The sequence below is a fragment of the Hevea brasiliensis genome, chromosome 3 (assembly GCF_030052815.1).
Source record: "Hevea brasiliensis isolate MT/VB/25A 57/8 chromosome 3, ASM3005281v1, whole genome shotgun sequence".
NCBI lineage: Eukaryota > Viridiplantae > Streptophyta > Magnoliopsida > Malpighiales > Euphorbiaceae > Hevea > Hevea brasiliensis.
Window position 1 is genome coordinate 110,976,386 of NC_079495.1, and position 12,142 is coordinate 110,988,527.

The following is a 12,142-nucleotide window of genomic DNA, read 5'->3' on the forward strand; positions in this document are numbered from 1 at the left end:
TTAGAATTGATTTATCTGTTGCATATAAAGCCCAACTCTTAGCCTGAGTTTATCATACATCCAAAGGCAAGCGATTTCTTCTTAAACTTGATCACTGAACAAGAAGATATACAACATTCATATCCACAACTCATTCGATAGAACACATAATGAGAATGCAGTGCTTCTAGCATCCATCAGTAAAGCAAAACCATTTTACTATTGAGAGAGGAGAGGACGAGAGGAAAAGAAATTTTTTTTTTCTTTTCTTTTAACGATGACCTGAAAGTGAAAGTCTGTTCAGGTCCAACAACTGAAGTTCACATGAAAATAGCTTACACTCATTCCTAAACCTTATTCAACGCTCTTGCCTTCAATACATCGGCAATTTGGAATAGTCACTACAAACAAACCGTAGTTTGTTGGGCTCTTAGTTGTAAATTGGACTTTCATAACAGCGGCAGCCAGTATGAGTCCTCTTCATAAGATGTCATCAAGAATGGCGGAAAACAACAGCCCCTGAACAAACTCACTCCTCTTCGCCTTCTCTTCCTTATCCTTAATTGACAGGGGAGATGACTTTGTATTTCTGTCGCCAAAAACCAAACGTTAGATATGGTTCAGATGGTGGACATCCAAAAAGTTTTTGAAAATGACTATATATTATTCACATTTCAGCTGTAAGTAGGGCCACAATATCCAATAAATGTAGAAATTGATTCACATAAAAGAAACATGAAAATCAACCTTTTAAAATTCTGGATGCAGCAGCAAAGGGTCCCCAACATGTTGAGAAGTTTTGTGAAAAAAGAGAATGGGAGGGGAGGAAAAAGGAAGGCAAGTTAATGCAGTTACCCCCATTTGATTAAAGGGTGAAGGAAAATGAGAGGAAAACGTTCTCTTTTTTGGTTTTGGGTGAAAAGAAAGAGAGGGAAAGCAGCCATGAAAGCTATTAGAAGACAAGATAAAATTAAGGATAATTAAAAAATATTAATATAAAAAAATTGAAGTTAAAATAAGGTAAATAAACGAATTCCAAACCGTTCCTATTTTCTCATTAATCCTGGAGGTGCCATTTGAGGGGATTGCAGGTTATTGAACACCCCTTCCCATTTCTTCCCTTCTTTCACTCGACTTTCAACTAAACTCCCAAGTAGGATTAAAATGTTTCTCCTCTCTAGAATTCCACCATTCCCCTCAAACCAAACATAGCTCTAGACATATGACCATCAGCTGTAGAGCTCATCCTTCTCTCAAACTGTATGACTGATCAACCAAAATCATCAATTATTTGAGAAAGCATCTCAGCTGTGGCATCCCTTTAGATCATGCTTATCTAAGACTTTCCCATAAACCTTTAAGTTATGCAACAAAAACGAATTAATGATGGGGCATGTATGTAAGAGCAGGCAAACTGTAATATCGCTGGACTCCAGCAAATGATTAAATGATCACAGTTTGTCATCTAATTTGATGAAGGAAAATTCAGAACTTCATGAAACGGAAAATGGAGATTCTTGTGTATATATACCCAACATGATTAATCAATAAGGCATGGCTTAACAGTCAGAGGGTATGATTGGCATCAAAAAGATCAGAAGCTACATGTAGGACATAGGCCATTTCTAAACATCCACAATACAATCAAGTACATGCATCGATTCTGCTCCAGCTCAAACTCTCCCACCAACCCTATCTCAAAGCCAAGAAAATGCATCGTTCATAATTTTGTTCTCATATCCACACCAAAGAATTTACACTCTTGTATCATCAAGCAGTTGAAACTTGCAAATTAAACATTATCACACCATAACCCCCTTATTCAACTATCTATTGAAGGAAAAATACCATCAGAGATGCCCTTTTAATTACTTAAAGGCGTAAATGGTGATATCAATTATTTTTCTCTATGATATTGCACCTATATATCATACCAATTATGGGTTTTATTATGGACTATATAAGTGTATATGTATGAATCCTAACATATAACCAAGTAAAATGCTATAGCAAAGTATAAAAAATAACAACCAGAAAACATACCGTGCTGAAACATTCTCATCTAAGCTTTTCTTGGCTGAGCTTGTTTCATTTGGAAAAGAAGGTTGAGCACTTCCAAAATCATCAGCCATAGGCAAAATGAATGAGGACAACAACGGATCAGGTGCTGTGTTGGATGAGGAAACTATACATGAAGAACCCCCAAAAAGAGATTGTAGATTTCCTTCTCGCAGCTCTTTCCTCAATAATGTAAGCGTTGAATGATGTCCACCTTTTCGTGATTTCCTCTTCCGCTGCATGTAAGCACTTGTTAAGGAAGTCAATGCATTAGGCCACATAAGGAATATATTTTAACGCAACACAATTTCACAAATTAAACTACACCAATCATGATAACAGGGGCTACAAAGAGACATTCTCAGTGCATGAAATAATCTATAATTATTCGAAAGAGTATTGGTGAATCTTCAAGTGAAACATGAAGTTAAAATGAAAACCACAGTAAGAAATTGCTGTTCTCAAAAGAAGTTTCTGAACTCCCCAATAATCCATTCAATACAAGGTTTTTCTGTTTGTTTTAGAGCAAAAGCATCAGAAATAATCATTTCCATGCAGAAAACAAACAAGAAGACAACCTTGGTTCAGATGTTTCAAGATTTCCTACTAGGTTAGCTAAAAAAATTGACAAGTAAAATGGAAATACAACAAGTCCAGAAAGGGAAAAAAAAAAGAGGAGAATTTAAATTTGCTAACTCTTCCTGATGCACACACATCATACAAAGAGTCTCTACAGAAAAATGTTACTTCTAAGCCAGCAGTAACTCTATGAGAAAGGATATCTTGAATATATTTCCATGTTGTAAGGTTATGTGCGCAACCATATCAACCCCCACCCTCATTGCACAAACTGGACAAACCTGTGATAAAAAGCAAATATCATGAGCAAAGTTAAACTTCAAAAATATCTTCTCATCATTAGAAAGAAACATGCATTAATCCATTATTATGTAACAAACAAAAATCTCTTTCCCAAAAATACAAAGCCTGTAAATGAAACTCATATATGATAGGAAATTAGTTCTAATGTTTCAGAGACCTGGAAAAAGAAGGCTAGTCCTGTTATCCTATACCATAATCCATCCTATCCTACAATAATGTTCGCCACACTAAAGGCCGAAGTCTCAGCATTATTTATGATGAAGTTCTTAGGTGGGTTGTCAAAACCCATTCCCACCAGCTAAGGTAAACCTCAACATAAGCTGAAGTCAGTAAAATCAAGGTTTCTCATCTCATTGTTAATATTTGCATTCATATTCTTCAAGAGACTAACATTAACTGTTTATAACATAGAAGGAATGATTTCCCCAATCATCAAACAGAAGAAATTAAGGCTAGAAGAAATGAAGAATACTATTGTTGCACGTGACAACAATGCATCGAGTCCAACTCAACTTCACACAACTTGAAGGCCAGTTTTGTACGCAAATCCCCTTGCTGCTCAACTTAATGCAACTTGTTGCGATTCAAGGCTACCAAAATCAAGTTGTGCTAAGCTTATGCAAATTTTTTATGAGCCTGAAAATATTTATTTTATACAACCACATAATTTCGAAATCATAACCATGAAGTAGCATTCTGAGCCAGGCACAAGCACAGAATCTTATTTAAGAAGTAATTTTTTTGCTATAATAATTAACAATATATGCAATTCAGCTATTAAAAGGAGATACCCCATTCTTTGCCTCCACGGGATGCTCATCATCAATATGACGGCACAGGCCAACAATATCAAAATATTCTGAACAGAATGGGCAAGGAAACTCCTCCCTTATATCATCATCTCCATCAATTTCTTCGAAACCTATAAACATATCTGCAGTTGCAGGAATAATTACAATTAGTTATAGTTTAAGAGAAAGCCTCCTTGATCACCTACAGGAATGCTCGGCCTCCAATTGACAAATCAGTAACCAGGGAAAACAGACCAAAACAAATTTATTAAACCATATATTTGATTCTCAAAGCTTGCCAAAAAGGTTTTTTTTTTTTTTTTTTTTTTTCTTCTCCTCTCTTTTTTCAGTAAAGTGCCTTATACTCTTTTAAGGTTTCCATAAATAGGTCACAGGAAGATATTCAAGCTCCATAGATTCAGTAAGGCTCAGCTGAGCAGAAGGATATTTATATCATCCAAAAACATATCATTCAAAGCTTTAACTACATTATTTATTAATTACCCCAGAATGATAATAGAAAATAAGCCACAAGCCAAAGTTCTATATCATATTCAGTTGAAACATAATTAAATCTTTCAGATAATGTACTGATCACAGTTAGGAGGAGTGCTTACCTTTATTAATGTCAAGCCCTAAATTCCTAAAAAATTTATTAGCTGAAGAGATAATTTACATTTACATTTACATGTTTGCTTATTAAAACTCAATAATAAATACTTCTTTCTTTTAACTTCATTTCTCAGAAACCGGAAGCAAATTTTTCTTAAAAAGCTCTTTTCTTATTCTTCCCTAGGGAAAAAAAATAAATAAATTTGCGTTTCAGCTTTGGCATCAATAATTACAATCAAGTTGATGAAGCGCAAGTACTTTTCCGTTCAGGGGTCCTAATAATTATAATTAAAAGGGAAAAAAGAAAGAGCACCACCCGGAATCCCAATTTTCTTTCCTCATATTCTCATCAATCCATCAAAATTCAAAACCCATCTTTGACAACCCAAAAAAAAAGAAAAATTCGGAAGATGGAAAAACAAAGGAATGAGTCGGTTTGATATCTCCGAGCTCCAAAAAAACAAAAATCTAACGTTTAACACTTTGATTCATTTTATTACCCTTTCCCATTATTTGCTGAGCACCCAAACAGACTAAAAGATAGAATCAATCCTTTTAAAAGCTCACCAGATCGCGATTGAAGGACGGATTGGTATCGCCTAGAGGCCGAAGAGAGACGAGCGCTCCACGAATCAGCATCCATAGCTCCCTTTTTAAAGAAAGAAAATGATTATAGCTCCAAAATCCCAACAGAAATCGTAAAAAACAGTAGAAAAAGCGGGGAATTTGATCGATTATTGAAGCAGTGATGAAAAATTTTTGTTGGGTATTAGGAAAAATGAGAAATTGAAAAGGGAAATGATGATATTGATAAGGTAAAGGTAGGTCTAGGGGAGGGGCTCAGAAGGAGTGAGATAATGAGGAGCTATATTTTGCGCGTCCCTTTTCTGTCTCGTGGGTGAATTTCGCTCCGAAAGGGAAAGGGAGAATCATCTGTGTTTTGCTCTTCATTTTATATTTTTCTTTTTTTTTTTTTTATTGTTTATTTATTAATTTGATGTGATTACAGAAAATTTTTAAAAAGTAATACCTCATATATAATTTTATAATTATAAAATTTGAGTTGTTTCTTATATTTATTATTTATTACTACACTGAACTCTTATTTTACAGCTTATTAATTATTATTTAATTAATTAAATTAATTTTTAATAAAAAATATATTTTCTTATCTTAATTATCATTTACCTTTATTAAAAATTTAAAAACATTTCTCTTTTGAAAAATATGACATTATTTTATAAAAAAATATAATTTATTTTTAAGTTTCTTAAAAATAAAAAAAAAATGTTCATTAGCAATTTAGCATTCATATTTTTCTTTAATAATTAATTGTTTAATTAAGAACTTAAAAGAGCTTAAAAAAAAAAGACTTACAAGAGTCAAGGCACTTGAACCCGAACCGACCCAAAATAATACGGATCATGGACCCACACTGTCCCGCTCTAAACAGTTGGAGGCTGGAGCAACAACCAAACACAAACTGGTGTTTGTCTTTTTTAATTTCATTTTTTCCCTTTAACTAACGCCCAACCTGACCCCGCCGTGACCGACTCAACATTTCCAGCTTCGCCAGCACGTTGCTGCTGGTGCCGCCGCCCTAAACGCTTCATCCGCGATCTCCGACGATTCCATCTCTAATCCTGTTTCTCTAATATCAATTATGAGAGAAGATATCTCAATATTTGCAGATCTATAGATTTTTTTTTTGAGATTTTTTTTTGAGAAAAATTGGTAGATTTTGGCCATGGCGACGAGGAATAGGACCATATTATTTAGGAAGTATAGAGATGCTTTGAAGAGCGTTAGAATTCCAGCGAGCTCGTCGACTCATTTGGCAACGTCGAAAAGTTCCGGCGGAGGACCGGTGATCGAGTTAGTGAGCACTTCGCTTCTCCAAAATCGCTCTTATGCTCCACTTAGTACTGAGGATCCCGGTAACTCGAGGTACTTCTTTTTATTATTGTTCTTATATTGATGTAGTTAAAGAAAAATAAAATTAATTTTTATGCTTTGATTTAATCTTTGAAAGTTGGAGATCTGCCAGCTTTTTTCTTGTTAATGTAATTATATAGCTAAATTGGAGTGAATTTCGTTTTTAACAATTGAAATAATGTTTAGTTTCGTATGTAATTTAATCTCAGATTTTTTATATCTGAATTTTGGAAGGATTAGAAGAATGAGGCTTGAATTATCAGCATTAGTTAATTAGGGAAGATTTTATGGGATGTAGAAGGTGGTTATTCCATATCACATTGATGAAATTTATGGAATTGATTTGAAATAGACTTGCAGGATCATGAGGGTTTGAGTTTTTCCTAGAATAAAGTTCAACTGTAAGGTTTCTCATCCAAAACATCTCCCATGCATCCCCATCTCCTATGATTCCTAAGTTTTGGACCAAGGACCTAACAAGGGGGCACTCTATTCCAGAATCATTGGAAACAACTTAGATTCAATGTGATCTGTTCTTAGCTGTAGGTTTGCAGAAATAGCAGACTAATTTTATGAAATGAAGATTGGTGGTTCACATGGATTAAAAGTAAGATTTCGCCAGAAGGTGTCTCAAGATATTGGGAGTGGTAGAAAAAAAGTCTTGATATTTTTATTGGCAAGTGACTTGAGAGCTTTAAATGTTTTCTGCTGGCTCTTTGGATCCTCAAATGTTGGATTTGTTTGATAGATTAGTTTAGGGCTGCTTTTGTGGTAGCTTTTATGGAAATTCTAGCAAGGACTTAGGACTAAGTGTTAGCAGAATTGATGCAACAGACAATCACTAATACAGACAAGAGCAAAGACAAATAGAGAACGAAAAAGCAAGATGTAGAGAATTTCCACATGTTCAGATGATGTGCCTCTATCTATAGAGCCACCTGCATTTTTTTTTTCTTTTTCATTATTAAGGAGAAAAGCAGGACTGCCTTGCAAGTTGCAAAGTCTTTGTTTTTTCTTTGTGTGGAAATGTAAGAGAAGACCTGAAATTACCAAAAAACCCCAGGCCAACAAAACTATTTTAAATGTCTTTTGTGGTCTTTGAGTATGGGCCTCAAGCTCAACATGAAGGAGTGAGATGATTGTTTTGAATGTGGTGCTATAATATGGGGATGATTTTATTTCAAGCTATTTCTAAATATGAGTAGAAATACAAATCTCTCTGGAAATTTTGTATAATTTTTTGACTACTATATTGTCATTCCATTAACATATGAACCTGTGCTGTAAAACACCTGAGGAGGAAGATTGAACATTGTTTTCTTGCTGCAGTAAAGGTGCACTCACAGTTGGTCTACCACCAGCTTGGGTGGATGTGTCTGAAGAAATAGCTGCAAATGTGCAGCGTGCACGCTCAAAAATGACCGAGTTAGCCAAGGCTCATGCTAAAGCTTTGATGCCTTCATTTGGAGATGGTAAAGAAGATCAGCGAATGATTGAGGCTCTAACTCATGAGATAACTGATCTTATAAGGAAATCAGAGAAGAAATTACAAAGACTTTCTGCAGCTGGGCCTTCTGAGGATTCAAATGTGAGAAAAAATGTACAGGTATGTTGTTTTGGTAGCTGTAACATTTTGTGCTTGTATAGTTCTGGTGATTTTCCTTCTGATCTCCAGTTTATGCAAGATGATGATCAATTCATTTAATTACTCTTGGTTCTTAATGAGATTTTTAATCTTAAAGTGGTTGGATGTAAACTCAAAGTAGAATTACACGAATCAAAGCTTCAATACTACGTTTTAAGTGATTCTTTGCCATCTCTCTCTCTCTCTTTCTCTCTCTCTCTCTCTCTCTCTCTCTGAGGTTATCAAAGGAGTTGTTTTCCTTAATATTTTTATTTTTCTTTTGTACTTTAATCATTCACAATCTCCTGTTTTAGTTGCCTGGTTTATTGGTTAGGTTAGTGTGCAACTGTGCATATGTCTTCCTTTTTGAACTGATGCATTTACAGTTTCATACCATTGATTAACAAATGTATGGACCTCTGCTCTTCCATTTGATTCCTCCATTGGCTAATGAATTAGTCACATCATATTACTTCTTCCTCAAATCCTGCATCCACACTTGATTGTTGAAATTAATGATTTCTGGCAATGTGGTGATTATTTTGAACGTACTAATTCCAGAATTTTGCATCATTGAACTTCACATTATTTGAGCACATATATGAACTTGTACATCTTTCACATGGTGGTTTAGTCTAATGAACCATGCTTATGTTATTTTCTTTATTATCTTTGCAGCGCTCTCTTGCCACTGACCTTCAGAACCTTTCAATGGAACTTCGCAAGAAACAGTCAACTTACTTGAAGCGCCTTAGGCAACAAAAAGAGGTTTGTAAAGAATTCAATTTTCTTTTTCAACTATTAAATGGGGAAAGAATCTGCTTACAACATAGAAGTAGAGGGAGGAAAATATATCAACGGCTGCAACTCCTTATCTTATACCTTTATTCTTTTATTTTTTGGTGCTTGGAATTGTATGTCTTGGTTTTTAGCATACCAAGGAATACTACATTTTTCAGTTCTGCTCATTTATTGTAACATACAAGGAACTGATCTCTTTCAGCTTTAGGTATTATTAGTTAGTTGCTTTTAAAGCATATGGTTCCACTGTTTCTTATATTGTTGTTTTGTTTGTTGATGCAGGGTCAGGATGGGGTTGATTTAGAGATGAACCTTAATGGTAGTAGATCTAGCATAGATGACGAAACTTTGGATGACATGGTACACTCATTTTTGACAATTTCCTGCTTATTTTTATTGTTGGATTTATCAGTTTGCTCAGTTAACATTATCTAGGTAATTTTGTAGGGTCAAATTTAGTTGTCTTATTTAGGCTATTAATCTTTTTGTTTCCCCACCTTGGTTGAACACTAACAGAATGTTCCGTATGAATGACATATTAGGTGTTTACTGAGCGTCAAATGGCCAAGCTGAAAAAGAGTGAGGCATTCACAGCAGAAAGAGAAAGAGAGATCCAGCAGGCTAGTGATCATTTTTTTTTTTAATAGTAACACTAACCTGACTGTATCTTCTTTATTAACTAAAGCTATTTCTGCCTTGCAGGTTGTGGAATCAGTAAATGAGCTTGCTCAAATTATGAAGGACTTGTCAGTGCTTGTAATAGACCAGGTCAGAAGCTGCCTATTTAGCTATCCCCTTGTGCCAAGTCCACAAACCTTCTGTTTCATGTTACCCACCCACTGTTAATTGAATATTTGTCTCCGTGCAGGGTACCATTGTTGATAGGATAGATTACAACATTCAGAATGTTGCAACTACAGTTGAGGAGGGTCTTAAACAGTTGCAAAAGGTGACTTCCTTATCCACATTGGTTGCGCACGAGTGCGCGCGCACACACACACACACACACACATGTTTCCCCTATGAATGTTTCATCAAATGAATTGGGCCCTGCAGGCTGAGAGAACACAAAAACAAGGAGGGATGGTGATGTGTGCAACGGTGCTTGTTATCATGTGCTTTATCATGTTGGTCCTACTAATCCTCAAGGAGATATTCTTGTGATTTGTTAGAAATTTCCAAAATTCGCTCATTCTTATCTTGTGCCATCCCCTGCAACTTTTACACGCTCATTGATGGAGATTTGTCTTGTGTGGCAGAGGAATGCTAGAGCTTTAAAATTGCCCCATTTCATACCAGATTAATCAACTTCCAACTTTTCTTTTTAATCAAAATTTCTTAACGGGGAAAGGGCCTTTACTAGGGAATGAATGCCCTGGAAAGTGTATAGAGCTGATACTGGATCTGGTTCTTTTGTCGCAGACCCATCATTGATTCTTTTGATTTTCCTGGGGAGTCTGGTGTCTTGTTTTCACCAATGCTTCTGTTTACAAGGAAATGAGGCTTTTTTGATTGATTGTATCGATTTTTAAATTAGATATAAAAATGAAATGCTTCCGAGTATACTTTTCTCTATATTTTATTTGCATATATATCCTATCTTGAAGAGGATGAATAAAATAAAATAGATACTTTTTTGTGATGCCCTGCTGCAAAAGCTTAAAAAATGTGAGCTAACCTAGATGGTCTGTGATTTCTGCATTATCATTTAAATCGATAGTTGTGAATTTCTCATGTTCAGATTCATGGAAGTCCTAATATTATTGCTTCAATGGTTAATCCTAGTGAAAAGAACATAGCCATCTCCGATTGACGGCCCATGATGTGCCTCACCAATTTTATGGAAGCTAATTAGAGCAGCAATCCGTCATGGGGTTAGCGTAGCATTTTTATGGGGAAGAGAAGTTCTCTATAAAGGTCTTCACTGGCACATTAATGATGCTACACTTGTTCTTCGTATGTGAATCAGAGAGATGGATCCCAAAATCTTTTCCAAATCTTCCTCAAGTGAAAGATTGATTATGATCCAAGCATTAATTGGTTGTCACAGCTCCTTCATGCCCATGGTCATTCTTTGGATGTCCATACTTCAGAGAAAATTTTCAGGAAGAAGAAGTTGTCAATATTCTCTCCATTCCAGTTCCTATTATCCGGGTCTTGACAAAGGGGTTTGGCATACACTGATCACGGCCATTATCAAGTTAAAGCAAGCTATGATATTGTCAAAAAGATCCTTTATAGTTCCCCAGTTTCTATGCAAGCTGGGCCAAGCTCAGCCCTAAGAAGCGCAAGCAATTTTTTAGAACAATCTTTGGAAGCTCTGTCCCAAAAAAGTTTGCTATTTTTCTCTGGAATTTGATGGAGAAATTGCCAATCAAAGAGAGTCTCAACAGAAGATTGCGATCTTTGTGGAGAAACAGAGACACGTAGACACCCCTTTTTTTATTTGTCCAAGAGCTGTAGATTTCTGGATTCATTCTCCACTTGGTTAAGGTCTTATGTGTTAATCAGAGCCTCTCTTACGGATATTTGATCCGAGATAACTTCCTATCTTTCAAAACAAGAGAGGAACGTCGAATTCACTGCTCTACAGGTCTTCCTCCTCTGGCATTTGCGGAAAAGTACAAATAGCTATGCCATCTATCACCAAGAAATCCCTTCGCTGCAAACCATCACCGGAGATATTAATTATTACAAGGATTTTTTGGCTACTCAACTGTAATTGCAATCTTAGTCCTAGGTTCTGCCAGCCATGCAGGGCATCATGACCCTGGGACTTGGTTGCCTCCAACTACTGGTGTGATAAAATTTGAAGTTTCAACATGCACAGGAATTTAGGGGCGATTGGCGTTAGCTAGGAATCATCAAAGCCACCCCAACGGTTGGTCCTGTAGGATTCACCAAGCTATCTCTGGTCGTTGGTTCTTAAGAGTCTAGCTTGCAGATAAGCAATTTTATTAGCTAAAGCTAAAGGTTAGAAATGTTGTGCTCGAAGGTGATTCACAAACTGTCATCAATGCTCTCCAGAATGGAGCGATTTCGTTATCCAGAGTATTATTGTGGATATCAAGTCTTTGGCAAGCTTCTTTTACACCTCTTCTTTCTCTTTCGTCAGAAGGAACCACAATCAAACAGCTCATGCTTTGATTTCCAAGTTCTTTATGATCTATCCTTCATTTATAATCCTTTAGAGCAAGTCCTCTTTGTTCAGCTTATTTTCCATTCTAATGGCATTTCTATTTATCTTCAATAAAATAAATAAATAAATAAAAATTCACCACAGAATTGAGGCTATGATTGGATTAGTAGGTAAATGAACTTTTATGTAAGCTTCATTAATGTATATACAATGATTTCGTTTTAATATTGATTAATTAATAATTTTGATGAATTTATGTATATATTCGTCAAATTCCCTCAATAGTTTCTCTATTATTGGAGCTAAATTATATATATATAA

The 12,142-nt window shown here is 35.5% G+C and overlaps 2 protein-coding genes across 2 annotated transcripts; one reads left to right on the forward strand and one right to left on the reverse strand.

Annotated features, from left to right (window-relative positions):
• Positions 1–219: 219 nt before the first annotated feature.
• On the reverse strand, positions 220–5,259 carry LOC110639282 (protein DEHYDRATION-INDUCED 19 homolog 3). The gene is made up of 5 exons (XM_058144561.1): positions 4,890–5,259; positions 3,711–3,853; positions 2,818–2,897; positions 2,023–2,277; positions 220–568 (listed from the first exon to the last, which is right to left on the reverse strand). The coding sequence occupies exons 1-5, from the start codon at positions 4,963–4,965 to the stop codon at positions 460–462; spliced, it is 663 nt and encodes a 220-aa protein (XP_058000544.1). The 5' UTR covers positions 4,966–5,259; the 3' UTR covers positions 220–459.
• A 530-nt stretch (positions 5,260–5,789) lies between these two features.
• On the forward strand, positions 5,790–10,245 carry LOC110639303 (syntaxin-43). Its single transcript, XM_021790195.2, has 8 exons — positions 5,790–6,269; positions 7,587–7,863; positions 8,560–8,649; positions 8,965–9,042; positions 9,225–9,302; positions 9,385–9,450; positions 9,551–9,631; positions 9,739–10,245. The coding sequence occupies exons 1-8, from the start codon at positions 6,070–6,072 to the stop codon at positions 9,844–9,846; spliced, it is 978 nt and encodes a 325-aa protein (XP_021645887.2). The 5' UTR covers positions 5,790–6,069; the 3' UTR covers positions 9,847–10,245.
• Positions 10,246–12,142: the final 1,897 nt, after the last annotated feature.